Consider the following 18,471-nt stretch of genomic DNA (forward strand, 5'->3'; position numbering starts at 1 on the left):
ATGGCCACTAAATCTTGTCTCCTCTTAGGGATGCTGGCTCTCACTTGCTCCCTTGCCGTGGCCTCTGACCCTAGTCCATTGCAAGATTTTTGTGTCTCAATGCCCAACAGCCAAGGTATGAAATTGGAAACATGTCTTGCTTTATTGTGTTACATTCTAAATCTTATGTTGTTTTTATAGAGCTAATTGAACCCGGGTTTCTAAATCTCTTATTCAAAATATATTGGCAGTGTTGGTAAATGGGTTAGCCTGCAAAGACCCGAAGCTAGCTCAAGCAGACGATTTCTTCTTCAGCGGGCTCGACAAACAGGGTAACACATCAAACCCACTAGGGTCCAAGGTTACCCCAGTCAATGTGGTGCAAATACCAGGACTCAATACTCTCGGCATCTCCATGGCTCATATAGACTTTGCTCCCTATGGTCTCAATCCTCCCCACACTCACCCACGGGCTACTGAGATCTTGACCGTCCTTGAGGGCACCCTCTACGTTGGATTTGTAACTTCTAACCCTGACAATCGTCTCATCACCAAGGTACTTCAAAAGGGCAACGTGTTTGTCTTCCCGGAGGGTCTCATTCACTTCCAACGTAATGCTGGTTACGGTAAAGCAGTTGCCATTGCCGCTCTGAGCAGCCAGAACCCTGGTGTGATCACCATAGCAAACGCCGTCTTTGGGTCCAACCCACCCATCTCCCATGATGTTCTTGCCAAAGCCTTCCAATTGGACAATAAAGTAGTTGATTATCTCCAGTCCATTTTCTAAATGAAAAACATCTTGAACCTTACTTACTCATTGCAAGCTCCCTTTACTAATGATTTGTGTCTACATCTATTTTTTCATTGTTAAATGTAATTGAAGTATTGCTAATACCATTGGTTTAGCCGCTAAATATATATTGGTTTTCTGGTTGCTTTCTCTTTAATGATGGTTGTTTGGGATTGACCCACTGCTTTCCAAATAGATGACATAGTAATTGGAACCTCTCAGTAATGCAATTTTCGCATCATGGTACTAAATACACAAATAAAAAGTACGTATGAGTTAGTATTGTTGTTTATGTTGCGTATTGATAGTAATGAAATATTGTTTTAAGAACAAGTAAAATGCCTCCTAGTTGGTTGATTAGCAATCTAAACAACAAAAAATTAACTAGAAGGCAAGCTAAGGCTCTTTTGGATTAATTGTAGCTCGCAGGAAAGTTTTTCCAAAAGTTTTTTCCTTCCGCGAATTAGAGAGAAATGGAATAATTGATAATTGAAGGTCCCTGTAAATAAGACCTGAACTGTGATGGTTAAAGGTACTTTTTCCATTTGTAATCATAAGTGATAAAGCGGAAAATTCTGGAAAAAAATTTCTTTTTTTTAAAGATGGTTTTATTAATGAACATATGACCGAGGTGATCAAAAGTAAAGATGCAAACCAACCTAAGTACACCAAGGTACTATAAATGTACATCTTAGACTCATCCCAAAACACTCATCTTGAAGGCAAGCCAAGGTGGAAAAAAAGTGAAACATCTGAAGCTTTCCCTCTGCTAACCCCTCCATGTTCTAATGAATCCACCGTCAAGTTTGTTGAATGCCACATATGTTAAATTTCTGTATTCGTATCTTCAATCTTGTCTCTAATCTCATCGATGACGTGCAAATCGCTAAGGATATGAGCCTTCTCCCCCCATGCACCTAACCTGATTGAATGAGTCTCCCTCTCTAAGGAAAGATGATTCAATTGCTCCCACGTGGGTCGAATACCGCTCATGAATGTTTCTACTTCACTGAAACTTCTTCTCTCTTGCCAAATGGACCCAAGAAGGCCCAAATCACCTCACATTCCAATCCCCCTGTAAATGGAATAACGATTCCAATTTGAGTGTATGTGTAACGTCAAACCAACCTTTGGGACAAAGGTTTAGTTGAGTTGAGATGAGTATTTCATAATATCTTAATTAATAAGACTTTTTTTACTAAACAATTTAAAAAGAGTTTTTTACTATAACGTAAAACAATATATATTACTAAGACAGTGACACCATAAAAATTTAATTGCCAATATAACAAAATCAAATCAATTATAGTAATTTCACTCTAATGGCAATTTAAAGGTAATACCGATTACTATGCATTAAAAGACATGCCATATGAACAACAACACGCTTCACATTTTTCATGAGTAGTGGTATTTTGAGTGTATGTGTAAGCACTGGAATTCATATAGGGAATAATCGTAATTCCAATTATATTATTTGGTACCGTCCAGAGCAACGTTGGCATGTAATCAAATTTTCAATAAATATTTCATAATATCTTAAACCAACCCCAACTAGTTTGGGACAAAGGTTTAGTTGAGTTGAGATGAGTATTTCATAATATCTCAATTAATAAGACTTTTTTTACTGAACAATTTAAAAAGAGTTTTTTACTATAACGTAAAACAATATATATTACTAAGACAATGGCACCATAAAAATTCAATTGCTAATATAACAAAATCAGATTAATTATAGTAATTTCATTCTAATGGCAATTTAAAGGTAATATCGATGACTAGGGATTAAAAGACATACCATATGAAAGCAAGATTCATAAGTATAAAAAAATCAGCAGTTCATCACAACACCTCTTCACAGTGTAGAATTTAGGAAATTTAATGTGGCATTCGGTTAGAAGGTCAACAGAGTGTAGGAACAGTTGGAGCAACAACAAAGTATGAGAGCTACAAGGAGCATGGAGATAGAAGCAGCGTGGTCATCATTATATGATTTAAATAAAGGAATTAGTATTGACACCCATAAAATTAGGCATTTTGCACGTGACATGTTTATCTACTTGATTTGCTTCAAATTTTTTACACGAATATAAACTGACATCAGTGTCATGCCTAATTTTAAGGGTATTAGTATATTTTTAAGATTTGAAGTGATTGTGAATGTGGGCACTTAGACTAACAATTCTAAAATGGTATTCAATTTAGCTCAATATAGCAAAGTCTTATGGTGATCAAGTTTAAGTGTATAGACTTTGAATTTTCAAAAAAGACTTATCATTTAAGCACCAATATGCATGGATACAATGAAATCAAATAAGAATAAACACAAGGTATCTATACAAACAAATTTTCAGTTAAGTACATCCCATAAATCTAAGATAAGCAAGATTAGATCAAATTTGGGGTTTTGGAACCCAAACCATGTTGGTTCCAAGCAAGTTTGTTCTAGTTGATGTATCTTTTCTCACCCACACAAACTTGATATTTTTTACAAATATAAACTTACATTTATATTTGTAATGTCTAATTCTACCACAATAATCACAAGATGCATAAGAGTAGGTAGATGGATGGGATGAACAAGATGATCTGCAAGAGGAGTTATGATGACACGTATATTTTGCATTCTCTTGTAAATGATGATTTTTCAACATAATCTTTTCATTATTCATTCTCATCTCTTCAACTTCCATTTTCAAATAATCTATGTTATGAGATGAAGATGTTCTTATCTTTTCTTCTTCTTCTTTAAGGAGTTGGTTCATATGTTCTAGATTTTCAATTTTCTCACTTTGATTTACATGATCTATTTCTAACAACCTAAGCTCCTTGTTAATACAAGCAATATAATTTTTCAAGTTTGAATTCTTGGCTAGTTGATCCTCAAGTTTCTTATTCAAATCTTGAAATGCACTACGTAGTTCTTCAAAAGTGAAATCAACATTTTTTAAAGTATTTTTATGTGATTCATCAAGTAATCCGGTCAAGCATAGAATTTCACTTTGACTAACCTTTTCAATTTTGTTCAAAATCTCTTTTGCATTTGTACACGAGGATACTTTATCATACATGGTGGGAGGTAAGGCACAACATATAGTGATTAGGGCTTTAGTATTTAGTAAAGATAATTTTTTGTTATATTCATTTAAGCTTTTAGATTTAGCATTTATAACAAAATCATTTTCTATTATCTTTACCATATCTCTATCTAGACCTTTAAGATATGTCTTCATATGGATCACCCATGATTCATAATCCGATCCATCACAAATAGGTAGTTTAGATCCAATCAATTTAAGTTGCCAAAAAAAGATTTGATCTTTTGACTCTTAATCGGTTAGGGTCTAATCAAGAGCCCTAGCTCCGATACCAATCCAAAGAGTAACCTGGTTTGGCAACCTAGAGGGGGGTGAATATGATGTTTATAAAAACTTTTACCTTTTAAAAAACTTTTACCAATTTCACCCTAGTTTTATCCCTTGTTTAATTAAGTTTGAAATAGTTGAACCTAAAAACAATATTACAAATTAATATAAGTTCAAAGCCATTGTTGATTAGCAAACTTAATTAAGTGATTAATAGCCTAATTAGCAAGATACAATTATTCAATCAAAACCAACAACACGCTTCACATTTTTCATGAGTGGTGGTATTTTGGTCATTTTTCATGACTAATAGGTTTTCTGCTCATTTCTATCCGATTAGCATATTATAATCAATTTTATGCAATGAGGGTATTTTGGTTATTTTTCATGACTCGGTGGTATTCTAGTCATTTTTACCCGATACAGAGTATTTTGGTAATTTTTATATCACAAGGGATATTTTAGTCATTTTCCACGACTCAGGGGTTTTTTTTCTAATTTTTACCTGTTATAGGGGTATTTAAGTTATTTTCCATAATTCAAGGGCAATTTGCTCTTTTTTACTCGACATGGGGTATTTTGATCATTTTTATGTCATGGGGGTATTTAGTCGTGAAAACTTTTGATCATTTTTATGTCATGGGGGTATTTAGTCGTGAAAACTTTTCATGACTGGTATTGGAGTAAAACCCCCATGACATAAAAATGACAAGAATATTGGATACCCCCATGGGGTATTTTGATCATTTTTATGTCATGGGGGTATTTTTATGTCATACCCCATGTCGAGTAAAATTTTTGCCTGATATTGGATATTTTGATTGTGTTTATACCATAATGTTGTTTTAGTCATTTTGGTCAATCCAATACATGGTATCTTGATCATTTTTTTTGTCGTGAGTGTGTTTTAGTCATTTTCCATGACTCAGTGGATGCGGTCAAGTGTAATTAAAAAGAGGTTTAACACGATTTTTTTCTCTCCATTCCATAAATCAGAATATCACCCCGTGGGCGTGAAACAAACAATGCCAAATATTCCTTTGTTTTTTTCCAATCGGAGTTTAGTATTGTTTCCCAATCCTTTTTGCGAACGAAACCAAACACTAGAATTATCTAAATTGGAATTGGATACCATTACTGATTTCCAAATCTAGCAATCCAAACGCACCCAAAGATGTTGAAGTTGAGCCCAAGTAGTCTCTCTCTCTCTCTCTCTCTCTCTCATGTTAACCTGCATCCAAACAAAATAAATCACTTGGCTTTACTAAGCTTTAGGAGGGTTTTAATTGCATCCAAAATCCTGCCCCTACATGGACTTTACTTACCCAAAGAATGCTTAAGGGAATTGCGAGGCAATTTCACGGAAAGCCATTTCACGGGGTGGCTTTAGCGCGATAGAACAACCACCTAAGATGAATCAAATGAGTAAGACAAAATCTGCCAAAAAGACAACCTGCGTGGTTGCTCACAGGTGCAAAGGCCGGCCGCAAACTGGCTTTTCACAAAATTGCCTAGCAATTCCCTTCTGAAAATATTAAAATCCCTCCAGATTAACCATAGGTATATCATTTGACTCCAAATCGTGGAAATAAAAAATATTACTGAGAAATTTCTTTTCACCATAAATGTTTTTCTTGGAATCCAACCAGGGCCTTATGGTTGCCATTTGGATCAACGGATCCGACCACATAAACAAGCACCATGGAAATACATTTTTGGCTAAAAAAATAATCCGTCGCCAAAAAACTAGAATCCGCTGCTATATACATTTTGGTGACAGAAAGTCAAATTCCGTCACTATTAATACATTAGAGCGACTAAAACATCTTCCGTCGCTAGATATAAAATTAAAATACAATGTATTTTATAATATAAAATCTGAGTGACAGATGACATAAAACCATGGCTAATGGTTTACTAATAGCGACCTAATACTGTGAACGTCGACGATGTAAAAAAAATGCTAACGAAAATAAAATCCATCGTTATAAAGTGTCTATAGTGATAAAAGAAATTACAGAGAATAAATTCCCATTGCTAGTATGAGGGGTTTTTCTTGAAGTGAAGTAGAAGTCAGAGCGTATCTTCTAGGAAGGAGCATAAAAGTGACTTTTAACATCCTCGATCAAATAAGTGAGGCAAAGGTTCGAGCTTATCTTATAGGAAGAGTGTAAAAGTCACTTTCTTTTTAATATGCTATGTGACCAATTTCTTATCTTAGGGATTTGCTAGGCAATTTCGCTGGCTTTCCACGAAATTGCCTAGAAAATCCCTTTTCCTTTCCAATTTTGCACAAAGCCCATTTCGCTGCTTACTTTTGCAGGAGAGAACAGACACCTCAGTAGAATTAAATGAATAAGACAAAGTCTGCCAAAAACTATTCTCTCATGCAAAAGTGACTCCCTAAACTGGTTTGCCCTAAATTGCCTAGCAAATTCCTTTTCTTATTTTAAACTCCTCTTTCAAATTTTAAAAGGGATGATAGGTACAATCGCAGAAGGCATTTCGCGGATGGTCTGTTGCATGAGAGAGCAGCCACATATGCTTATTTTTCAAAAGATTTTGTCTTTATTGATGAGGTGGCTGCTCTCTCATGCAGCAGACCATCCTCGAAATGCCTTCTTCGATGCTCCCTAGCAAATTCCGTTTTAAAAAGTTGTGCCACAGCATCTTGTTCTGAATATGGTATTTGCTAGGGACATTTATCGGGCACGGTTGTTGCATGACAGTCGACAGAGCATCCACCTTATATGAATAAAATGAATAAGACAAAATCTGCTGAAAAGTTATCCTATGTGGCTACTCTCTCATGCAACAGCAGCCCTGCCAAGTGCCTTCTGCTATGGTCCCTAGCAAATCCCTCGAAATATAACCGTCAATCTTAAGACCCTAATTTATACGCGGTGCCGACAAAGCACTAAATGACTTTTAGTACATAAAAGGAAACCGACGCCAAACAGAAATAATCACAACCGTCCGATCAGAATAAATATATAGAGATGTGGGCCCACCATTCTAACGCAGAATGTTACTGCCTAACCAACTCTTCTATAAAAAGCATTTCCCTCCCGACAAAGAAGAAAGCCTCACCACACTGAAACCCTAACCCTAATCCCGTCATCTCTCTCGCAACACTGAAACCCTAACCCTAACCCTAACCCTAACCCTCTCTCTCTTGCTCTATGGAGGTTCGGACTGAGTCCGTTGATTATCGGGCCGAGTTACTCTCTCCGAACCCGGTAGAAGAGTCCATGATCTTGTCTAGAGAGCCCTCATGGAGACTCAAATCCAACGATTTTCAGTTACCAGAAAGACGTAAAGATCCTCATGCTTTTCTCGACTGTTTCAAGGTTCTAAGTACGTTTTCTCTTCTCTCAATTTATTTTTCTATTTGTCTTACTAAAACCCTAGATTACTTCATCCCCATTTTCTCACTGTAGGGTTTCATCAAATAGATAGCATTTTAGGCTCTGTTTGGATTGCAAGAAAACTATATCTGGAGGAAAAATTATTCTTTTGACAATTTAGAGGGAAATGATATAATTGTGGTTATTTTAGAGGAATATTATCATAAATTGAACGTTCCTCTATGTGGAATTTGATTAGGTTTTGTTCAAATTATGTTTTTTGTGTGTAAAAAGACTAAGAAATTTTAGGAATATTTTACCTTTCTATACTTTTCTAAATAACTCCTGCAATTCTAACAGGGTTAATGTTAAATCATGAAAAGAAATGCAAAAGGATCCAATTCATATGGGTTTCTTTCTTTTTTTATTTTTTTTATTCTATCTGTTTTTCTTTTCTTGAATGAAATTTCGAAATTGAAAGTGAAAATACCAAAGAATGAGGAGGGAAATCAATACATTGCAACCGTTAAAAAAATCAATATACTGCTTCTTTTTTTTTTTGAAAAATATGAATTAGGGTTTTCTTTGTTTTATCAGGAAAACAAGGAAAGGTTGCAGACTACTACAAGAGGCAGGAGAAGCTTCTTGAAGGATTTAACGAAATGGAAGTTATGACCGAATCGGGTTGTTTGCCAGGACGTTTAACAGAGGTAGATTTTTTTGGGTTTTATCACATGGGGTCCTTTTTGTTTTTCATTTTTTCTTTCTTTATGAAACCTGATATATTCGTTGAATTTAGAGATCGGGTTTCTCTTGTTCTTTTTCAAATACTCTTTTTTTTAACTTCTTCGTAGGATGAAATGAAGAATCTTGCAAAGAGCGAAAAGCTAGCGATCCTTGTTTCAAACATTGCTAACCTAATCCTTTTCTTGGCGAAAGTTTACGCTTCTTTAGAAAGCAGATCGTTGGCTGTGATCGCATCGACTTTGGATTCTCTGTTGGATCTTTTATCTGGCTTTATTCTTTGGTTTACTGCGTCTGCCATGAGAAAGCAAAATCATTTCGGGTATCCGATTGGGAAGAGGCGAATGCAACCAGTGGTAAGTTTGTTATTAACTCTCTAATCCTGCTGGTAAACTATACACTGAGGCTACATATATAAACACTATTTAAATTCTTACATTTTTGCATTGACTCTCCCAATTTGACTTGTGCAAATAGACCTGTTTTGCACTGGCTTAGTTCTTTTCTGATTAAACGAGTGCTAGTAGGGGCCCTGCCGTAGGGCTGTCAATGTTTCAATTAAATGATGAGTGGTCCATTTAGGATCAAATCCACCAATGCCCAGGTCACAATCCATATGGCTCCTTATCGGTCAGATCCTAATCAAAGAATCCCTCAGAACCTATCCTACATTGACTGATGATGTATAATGATGACTGCTGAAGGGGCTAATTGTCGATTTCTGCTGATGAGAAGCCTAATGCTTTTAGAGTTTTTAGGGTTTTCACCATTTGAGTTGAGTGTCCATTCTGTGAGACTTGGGATACACTATTGGACACACAACTTGTGTTATGTCCCACACGGGGCACTCCAACACTCCAATGGATCCGAATTGGACTATCAAGGTCAGTTGACATCCCTACCTGTGTGCACTCAGCATGTATGCCAGACTGCTGCCGGGGGTGCATAGGAGTGGACTTACTGGCTCTGGCCTCCTCATATCATTTTTCCTTTTAAATGCAGGTGTAAATGAATGTAATTTGTAAAGCTCATCGATTCATTGTTGAGAGTTGCAAGCAAGACACCCCGTTTCAGTGATCTTAACAAGAGTCCTATTTACGCCACTTCCCAAACAATGTAGTAATGACCACTTTTGAAGACAAAAACACTCTTTACTTTTATAAAATGACATCATGCCTCTGAAAATACACGTAGTGATATTAGGAGGGCTGTTTGGGACGACATTGACATCATGCCTCTGAAAATAGCTACACAACGTAGGGTTATGATACTACGATAAGCCTAAAATACGAAAAGCAAAGGAGAAGCGTAACCTAAGCCTACTTTTAATTGGTGGACCTCATACATGAAGCTGAAATAATGTCAAATTCACTTCGACTGAACAATTCTAACCACTTCTTTATAAAATTTGCATATCTACCATTGCACATTTATTCTTAACCATCAATTTGCATGCCCAATAATCAGGTTTTTTTTATCATTTGATATTCTCTCTGTTTTTTTTTTTAATTACAACTAAATTTGAACTTACAACACTTCAATTTCCAGGGCATCATTGTTTTTGCTTCGGTGATGGCGACTCTTGGTCTGCAAATATTGTTAGAATCTATTCGGCAAATCATTTCACAGGTATGTAAGTAATAGTTAAAATTGGGAAATGAGATGTGCATTCCCCTGTTTCCGTAATTGAACTCCTCTCTTTATTTATAATTCTTTACTTAGTTGTTGAAGGCTGCTAATTTGGCAAAGCTATCAACTACTAATTAGAGAAGTGTTTGATTATCAAAATATGGGAGTGCCAGTATATTTTATAGGTGAATTCATGGACCCATCCCCCGTCATCCGGCTCGAGCAAGAATCAAAGAAATAAAAAAATGGAGTCATATAAAATCTATATTTCATCCACACAGAGCTGACTCCATGTAAGAAAATATTTTCCGAATTCCATTTTTAGGAGTTGCGACTATCCATTGCATGGAATTCAGTTCTCACATGTAAGTGCTCAGTACCCAAGTATACTTACAAATTTGATCATGATCAAGTGCTTTATGGATCGTCTCGTGCTTTGCGAAGTGCCAGTGTCATTTCCATCTAAATTATTGATATACTCACTTTCTTAGAACTTATAGGATCTTTCAACCCATGTAAGGTCTTTTCAACTCCACTTTTGTTCTCACTTTACATAACTTGCAGGCTATTCAATGTATACTTCTAATTTAGGACACCATCCAAAAATGATTAGATATCCATCTTATAGCATTTCTATTCATGTTATGCAACTATACAATTTTTCCCATTTTAGGAAAAAACTTAGTAGTCAATAGTTAGCACCAAGGTTTATTGAATACTTTAGCATTCTATGAATCTATCTAAACGTTGAATTTATTGTGTATTTTGATACCTACTTACTATGGAAATCAATCATTTCCCATCAGAAAGAGAAGTGAGCTACTAATTATCTTTCTTTTCAACTTAATGAATTTCCTCAAACATGGCTTGAAGACATCTGTCAATCATACAACATTAGGGGTGCAATTCGGGTTGATTTTTGAGAATTCGGGTTGAGCTCTTACCATAAAAATTACGGGTCAGGGTCGGGTTGATTCCAATTCATTTTTTAGTAAAAGCTCAACTCGACTTGACCCAAGCTGCACCCCTATCCGACTTCACCTCTAATCGGATCGTATAGAATACTACTGCACAATTAAAAATCTCTTCATTAGGATGAATTTCGATGAAATAGTTGAAAGTAAATGACTAGAATAGCCTTTCAAGCTGAAAACTTTTGAACTTTCTTAAGTCCTCAACATTGGCAGCTATGATCAGACTCCTTTCCTTATTCATAATATTCATGATCATATTCCTTGCGAAACTCAAAAATAACTTTGAGTTATCCTTGTCTCCTTTTCCTATCCTCGTCGCCTTTAAATAAAAACAACCTTGCCTTTTCAAACCGCGTTCTACTAATTAAAAGAGGTCAAAATGCGCTGAACTTGGTTTAAAAAAAAACATCCATATTTTACATTGAAATTATCTTAGAAGTAATAAAAATCCATTATTTTTATTTTACACACTCAACCAGGCTAGAAAAATATTCTGGTGAACAAGTTAGAGCAGCTTATTACATCTAAGCCACTTTTTGGTAAGAAAAGGGTCTACTTGTTGCTTTCCTATTATACGGTAATTTGAGAAGAGCTTAGGGAAACTGGTTTAATTGTAAGGTGCTCTGGTTATTTCCCATTATATCTTTTTTTCACTGCAATTTTCTTATAAGAAGACATGTTTTAAAATTGGAAATTTGATTTTAATATTTTCACAAACTATATACAAGGATATTTTCCTACTTTATTGTCTAAAGCACAATTATGTTTTTTTGCAGACTCACTCTTCAATGGATCATCAAAAGGAAATGTGGATGATCGGAATCATGACTTCTGTCACAGTAGTGAAATTCGCACTCATGCTATATTGTAGACAATTTAAAAATGAAATTGTTAGAGCCTATGCCCAGGACCATTTCTTCGACGTCATTACCAACTCAACTGGTCTAGCGTCAGCGATACTTGCTGTAAATTTCTACTGGTGGATAGATCCAACTGGGGCTATACTGGTAATTTTTTGACTTCCTTTTTTTATTTTGAAATGGAATTTTATGATCGGTAATTTTATGACTTACATTTAACCATTCACCACTGACTTATCTAACTGAAACAGATAACTAAGGATGCTATATTGAATTTTGGATGCAGATAGCTATATACACAATGGGAACTTGGGCAAAGACTGTTATTGAGAACGTGTGGTCATTGGTTGGTAAAACAGCTCCGCCGGATTACTTGACAAAGGTGACATACCTCATATGGAACCACCATGAAGAAATTCAGCACATTGACACAGTTAGGGCTTACACTTTTGGTTCTCACTACTTTGTAGAGGTTGACATAGTCTTACGGGGGAGCATGCCCCTGAGCCAGGCACATAACATTGGTGAGACACTCCAAGAGAAACTTGAGAACCTACCAGAAGTCGAGCGTGCCTTTGTACATGTTGATTTTGAGTTCAGCCACAGGCCGGAACACAAATTTATGGCATGAAAATAGCAGCATTGATAAGAAATAATAATGACAAGGATGGCTATGGTGAAATCTTACATGACAAAAAAAAAAACAGGTAAAAGAGAGATAAGATTACTTTTTTTTTCTTCTCTACTTGCACAACTCTGGTTTTTAGGAATTAGAACTGATATGTTTGAGCTTTTTTCTCTGGTTACACTACGTGTGTGCCTAGGAACTAGTATAATTTCCAATACACTCTTCTAAGTTACGGTAATGGGCCTTGTTGGAACTGATGTGGATGAGCTTGGGCCAAACAATAGATCCCATAACATGGGTTGAATTTGCGATTTCATGAACTTCTGTTAATGGGTTGGGCTTAGACTAATCCTAGAATCTAGTGATGGTCAGAACTTAAGATGAAGCTACATTGCATCTAGGTTAATGTATCTGTATTGTTGTAAGGAGTATGCATCTGTTTTGTTCTAATGTTTCTAATAATATTTTTGAAAGTTCTCATCACTTTAACTTTTGATCCCACTGTTTTTGGACGAAAATATTATTGATGCTTATATAAGCATCCACAAAGTACTGTCTTGCTTGTATGTACTAGTAAAAACGCACCTGCCCGTGCAACTAAGGTATTTTGTAATGAAATTTAGTATAAGCATAGAAAACTTATTTCGAATTTTATAGAAATTTTCCATTTTTCAATTAATTAAAATAAGTTTTCAAGTAATTAAAATAAGGTGATAGAGACACAGGGGTGCCAATATCCAAAAGGTGATTTTATTACAAGCTTTCTATAATTTTATGGAGTCACTACTGTTATGCCAAAAAAACAAAATTAAAATCCTGCTGCTCTCTACCAATATAAAACAAGATTAAAATCCTGCTGCTCTCTACCATATAAAACAAGATTAAAATCTTGTGTCATGCATATTGATTTTCCAATACGGAGAAAATATTTCATTACAAAATACCTTAGTTTTGATAGTTATACAATACTTTTTTTTAATAGGGAGTGTAAGAAATATTTTTTGGTTTGCTAGCTTTGTCACAAAATTCTTGTTGGAATATATATGGTGTAAGCCCATGTAGTGAAGTATTTTTCAATAAGCCGGTAGGGTTCCCTGCAAAACCCCAGGTCCCCAGCTTACCTATCAAAAAAGAAAAAAAAATGTAGCGAATATTTTACGGCCTACACCATAGGATGATCCAAACCGTCCATTTGATCATTCCCATATGATGATTGCAGCCCTACAATCTTTAGAGGAATGACATATTTTGGAAACCTCGTCACTGTGTTGGGATCATCCTATGGAAATGATTTTTGACATACAACCTATGGTGTAAGTCCGTACAGTGAAGTATTTTTTAAAAGTATCGTACGCCCTGTACCATAGGATGATCCAAACCGTCGATTTAATGGGCGACAATATAAATTGGTTGTTCCCAAAAAATAATTTCCATATCATGATCCTAGCCCTGCAATCTATAGATGAAGGGCATATTTTGGAAACCTCTATAGATAGAAGGGTTGGGATCATCCTGTGGAAATGATGTTTGGCACACAACCTATTTACATTGTGGCCCATCAAATGGACGGTTTGGATCATCCTATGAGGTAAGCCGTAAAGTACATGTGAGTGGGGGTAGAAACATCTGCTCGTGTGGCTATTCTCACGTGCCAAACCCAGCCGCGAAATTGCTATCTTCGAAATTGCGTAGAAAAGGAGATTGTACTCTTAATATTAATATTCTATAAAGATAAAGTAGCCTTGTAGAGATTTTTCAGGAAGGGTACTCTTAATAATTAATATTTTATAAAGACAAAGTAGCCTTGGAGATTTTTGGGGAGGGAGAATCTTCTCTGACGTATTTTTAGGGAAGGAAATCAGTGATTTTTGGACACTTATTGAACACAGATGGCAGTAATAGAAAGGAGACTTTGGCTCTTTTTTTTGTCGTATTTGGAGGGGTAAGAGGGGCATTGAAATGACGAAAAAAGAATAGCAACAAAGGAAATTTACGAAAGAATACCCATCAACAGGCGGGACACAACGAGAATATCAGCAAAAGAATGTGCCGAAAAAAATGATGATTCTCCCTCTCAGTATAGTAAGGAGTTTGCATTTCTCTCACTTTCCATTTGAAAGTTCCCCACACTGAATGAAATAAAAGGGGCGTGGGTGCAAGCGGTCCCAATCTCCAGGCACATATGCCATACTTGGATCGAGACATTGCTGCCATACTTTCTTTCTTTTTTTGTCATTTTATTAAATCAGTCACGTTTGCTCAGTAGAATTTTCAAACTCTCTCTGTCTTTCTTTAAAAAATGGGTCCCACCATTTTCCTAATTGACCATCGACCGTGTGGTTTTAGTCACGAGTAGGCTGTTGTTCCCGCCGCCCTTGACCGGAATTCGGCAGTCCAGTAAACCAACATGGCCCTACTTAGCAAATCCCTAAAACTAATTGGGGATTTGCTAGGGACATTCGCAGAGAGCTTTTTGCGGTTGGGCTGTTGCATGTGCGAGCAGCCATACAAGCTCAAATTTTGTCTTTTTCATTTAATTCTTTTGAGGAGTCTGCTCTCACATGCAACGGCCCAGCCCCCGCGAACTGCGAAAGTCCCTATTAGGGCTGAACAGGGTTGGGTTTTTCAAAACCCTAGATCCCATTATCTTGGCCCTGACCTTGAGTCAGGGCCGAAAAACCTTAACCCATTGCTCGCCCTACAGGGCTCAACACAGCCTCGCCCACCCTGATTGATCCTAATTGGGTCGGGCCTGGCCTTGATTGACCCTAGTGCAAATACATGTTAAAACTGCCAAAAGTAAAGCAACCACATATCATATATTGATATAGAACAAAATGATCAATAAACAGAGACAGGGAACAAATAAGATAAAATGAATTCAACAACATGACGGGCAGCAGAGACAATTAATAATAATATAAAGAAACATCAACCAAAGATAATAAAGAAACATTAGCAAAAGAAACATATACAGATGGTTCAATTCTATAATAGAAAACTTAAGGTCGGGCTGACCCGAGGTATTAACCCTGAACCCAACTCGACCCGACGCTGAGTTAGGGCCTAAAAAATGAACCCTGATCCGTCCTAAGGGTTGGAAAATCTAGCCCAAACCCTGTTCGGGCTCAGGGCGGGTAAGAGCTGACAGGGCCAAACTTGCATCCCTAGTCCCTAGATAATGATTAGGTAGTAACCGAGCTGGGAACCAACAAACCAACAAATAGCCTCTTCACACGTTTACAACTACTTGCCCTTTTTAACCCTTTTTCCCCTGGTAAAATGGCAGTTCTAGTCTGCAGCGCCCTTTTACTAACAGGAGCACGTCACCCACGACGTCAACGTGTCATTTCTGAGAACCACGTCAGTGGACATGGATAGAAACCAAACCCGGTGACGTGGAATGAATTGGCTCCTCTTTCTCAGTCTCAGCTGGCTTCCTTATTTGCCTCAGAAGGGTACCCAATCAAAGTCTACTGAAACGTAGAATACGTGTTGGGCAGGAAAAAAACAAAGGCATGGAAAATGCTCAAAAGAAAGTGACTTTTACGCTCTTTCCTATGAGACAGCCTAAATATGCATTTGATCGATCATGCCTAATTTAGTGACAGTTATGAAAATCTAAGCCGTTGATCATTGTAGTCCATTATCTTACGTGTTGAACATCAGTTCGTACGGTCTTCATCTCACAAGCATGCCCTCATATGCATACATTAGTTGTGACCACTCATCTCCACCGTACGTGTGGTGCAGGCATATGAAGATCAAGATTGTCTACATTGTGGGCCCCACAGTGGCGTGTCTGATGATCTAGAAGTCGCTTGCTAACCAACATATGTTTGGATTATTTGGATTTTTAAAAATTTGGGCTAGGACCCACTGCTCATGTTAGGGCCCACAATTTGGATTGTGCGACTTGGCATAAAATTGTACCACATGAACGGTTAAGATGTAGTCAGATCATCAACCAAAGATAGATCCAAGAGTGCAATTATCAATTTCATCAAAATATAACAAACACCGTCAGAAGGGTATTTTAATGACAAAAATACCCCTATATTTTACAAAAGTACAAAAATCTCCCTCTGGGTACACTTGGCAAAAAAAAGGTTGATTGTTTGAAACAACCTTGACAGAACTGTGTCTTCGTCTCATTTCCCTAACAACAAAGAACAAATTGAGTCAAGCCGAGCCAGTCAAGCCGAGCTGACGAATAAAAGTTTGCAGATGACGTCACTATTTATCTGATGGCGACAATGGTTAAGTTGGCGTTGCTTCGAGGAACCATACTATACATATGAGAATTGGATTGAAATGGACGGCCAGGATCACAACATGGTCACTCTTTTGACCCATCACCTTCCACTTTCCCTTCCCCGGGCCACCCCTTGTAGTGTAAAAAAGTAGTAAAAAATACACTACAGGGGTTGGCCCGGGGGTTTGGGGGTGTGGGGGCATGTATAACTTCTCTATATAAACGGTGTAGGAAATCTCATGGCTTCTTCCTTAGCAAGAGACTAGTTAGCCATCAGGCCTAGCCATGAGCAACCCAGGTTCGAACCCTTACGACTGGGTGCACCTCTACCATGGTATTCAGTCACAAGGATCACCCGCGCCTACTCCACCTCACTCCATTTTCAGCCGAATCCCTACGGCTGCGGAGTCTATTATTGTCACAAACACCACGACCTCTACCACCACGGCTTCAAACTCTACAACCACCAATAATGGTAATAGTATCGGCACCCACTTAAGCTTAGAAGGTCGCGTGGGGAAGTCGATTCGAAAGCGAACAAGGGCCTCTAGGAGAGCCCCTACAACCCTTCTCAGCACAGATGCAACCAATTTTCGAGCCATGGTTCAACAATTCACCGGCTTCCCCACCGCACCGTTATCCTCTGGGTCCCAGACTAGTGGGTCCACTGTGAATTATGAATTCGGAGCTCATCATTGGCAGCAACGAATGAGATCAATATCACGAGACAATTATTATCATCAGCAGCAGCAGCAGCAACAACTGCAAGGGAGGGAGGATCCAAAGTTTTCATTGGGCAACGCAACTGAGGCCTTTCTTCCGGTGTCTAGCAATACTAAAGCTAATTTGGAGATCTCTGATGGTTTCCTACAGAGTATTTCTACTCGTACGCACTCCATGCATTGTATTGATGACTATAACTATAGAAGACCTAAGTAAAATGTTTTGAGAACAAATAAAAATCAGGTATAGAGGCCACTAATATGTGTTTATCTGTCTCCTATTTAGAAATATGAAACAAAATTATTGTAGGGAGGGTAAAGCCAAGAAAAAGCCCATGAGAGGGAAGCTACCCTCCTTTTCCTTGCTTGATTCCAACCTCATGTTGGCTTTTATTTGAATAATATGAGGATTGCTACATATTGTTAGATTTTTTTTATGATTTAAAATTAAAATTGCTTTAATTACCTTTTCTATTTTCTCTCATTTTTTGTTAAGTTACAAATGGGAGAGATTTTAAGCCCTTCTTTTCCGATTTATTGGGGAAGGTACAAGGTGTAAAACGTTATGAGATATTTTGGGGAGTGGGAGAGGTTTTTGGAACGTATGAAACGCTACTCTTTTAATATCTCTAACGGCTTTCTCTACTGATATATTGATATGTGTGAGAAAGCAAGACTGCTTCTTCCGAATATATCTCTTCCCCAAAATTATTGCTTTCTCCCTTTGAAAACCCCCCTATGGATTTTTCCTTTGAGTCTTTTTTTTTTTTTTTATTGTGTTTGCGATATGGGCGATTGACGAGTTCGTGGGATTAATCTTTATAGAGTAATATTAATAGAAAATTCCTAAAGATAGATTTCTTGATAAAATCTCCAACAATTTTGGCTCCCAATAGAGGATCTCAATAAGATATTACAAAGGATGCTAGTATGGAATTATGATTTTCTACAGATGTTACACAAGAATTTATTCTCTTTCTCTTGAAAAAGAAGCAGGTTCCGAACATTTCAGTATCTAATTAATGCCATGAAAGCTAGAGAATTAGAAAAAGCACTTTATCAACAATTTTTAAAAAAAATGCACTTCTATACTAGCAGATTAGATATCTGTTCAGTACCCATAAATGAAGGGAACTACAGATCTTCAAATCTTCACAATGAAAATTTGTTCTTACATC

The 18,471-nt window shown here is 37.0% G+C and overlaps 3 protein-coding genes across 4 annotated transcripts; all 3 read left to right on the top strand.

The window, feature by feature from the left end:
- LOC143846616 (putative germin-like protein 2-1) lies at positions 1 to 766 on the top strand. The gene is made up of 2 exons (XM_077355101.1): positions 1 to 115; positions 231 to 766. The coding sequence occupies exons 1-2, from the start codon at positions 1 to 3 to the stop codon at positions 764 to 766; spliced, it is 651 nt and encodes a 216-aa protein (XP_077211216.1).
- Positions 767 to 7,189: 6,423 nt separating this feature from the next.
- On the top strand, positions 7,190 to 12,799 carry LOC143892598 (metal tolerance protein 10-like). 2 transcript variants are annotated; one of them, XM_077397328.1, is made up of 7 exons: positions 7,190 to 7,491; positions 8,079 to 8,191; positions 8,336 to 8,581; positions 9,774 to 9,854; positions 11,605 to 11,835; positions 11,975 to 12,070; positions 12,159 to 12,426. In XM_077397328.1, exons 1-7 carry the CDS (start codon positions 7,317 to 7,319, stop codon positions 12,168 to 12,170), a joined length of 954 nt encoding a protein of 317 aa, XP_077253443.1. In that variant the 5' UTR covers positions 7,190 to 7,316; the 3' UTR covers positions 12,171 to 12,426. The 2 variants fall into 2 exon arrangements, with proteins under 2 accessions (XP_077253443.1, XP_077253442.1); XM_077397327.1 differs by having other exon boundaries at positions 11,975 to 12,799.
- Positions 12,800 to 16,812: 4,013 nt separating this feature from the next.
- Positions 16,813 to 17,721, top strand: LOC143846185 (uncharacterized). Its single transcript, XM_077354604.1, has one exon. It carries the CDS (start codon positions 16,857 to 16,859, stop codon positions 17,508 to 17,510), a length of 654 nt encoding a protein of 217 aa, XP_077210719.1. The 5' UTR covers positions 16,813 to 16,856; the 3' UTR covers positions 17,511 to 17,721.
- Positions 17,722 to 18,471: the final 750 nt, after the last annotated feature.

This window comes from Tasmannia lanceolata, unplaced genomic scaffold (assembly GCF_043159265.1).
Source record: "Tasmannia lanceolata isolate RefF3 unplaced genomic scaffold, GAP_Taslan_0.1 ptg000015l, whole genome shotgun sequence".
Lineage (NCBI taxonomy): Eukaryota > Viridiplantae > Streptophyta > Magnoliopsida > Canellales > Winteraceae > Tasmannia > Tasmannia lanceolata.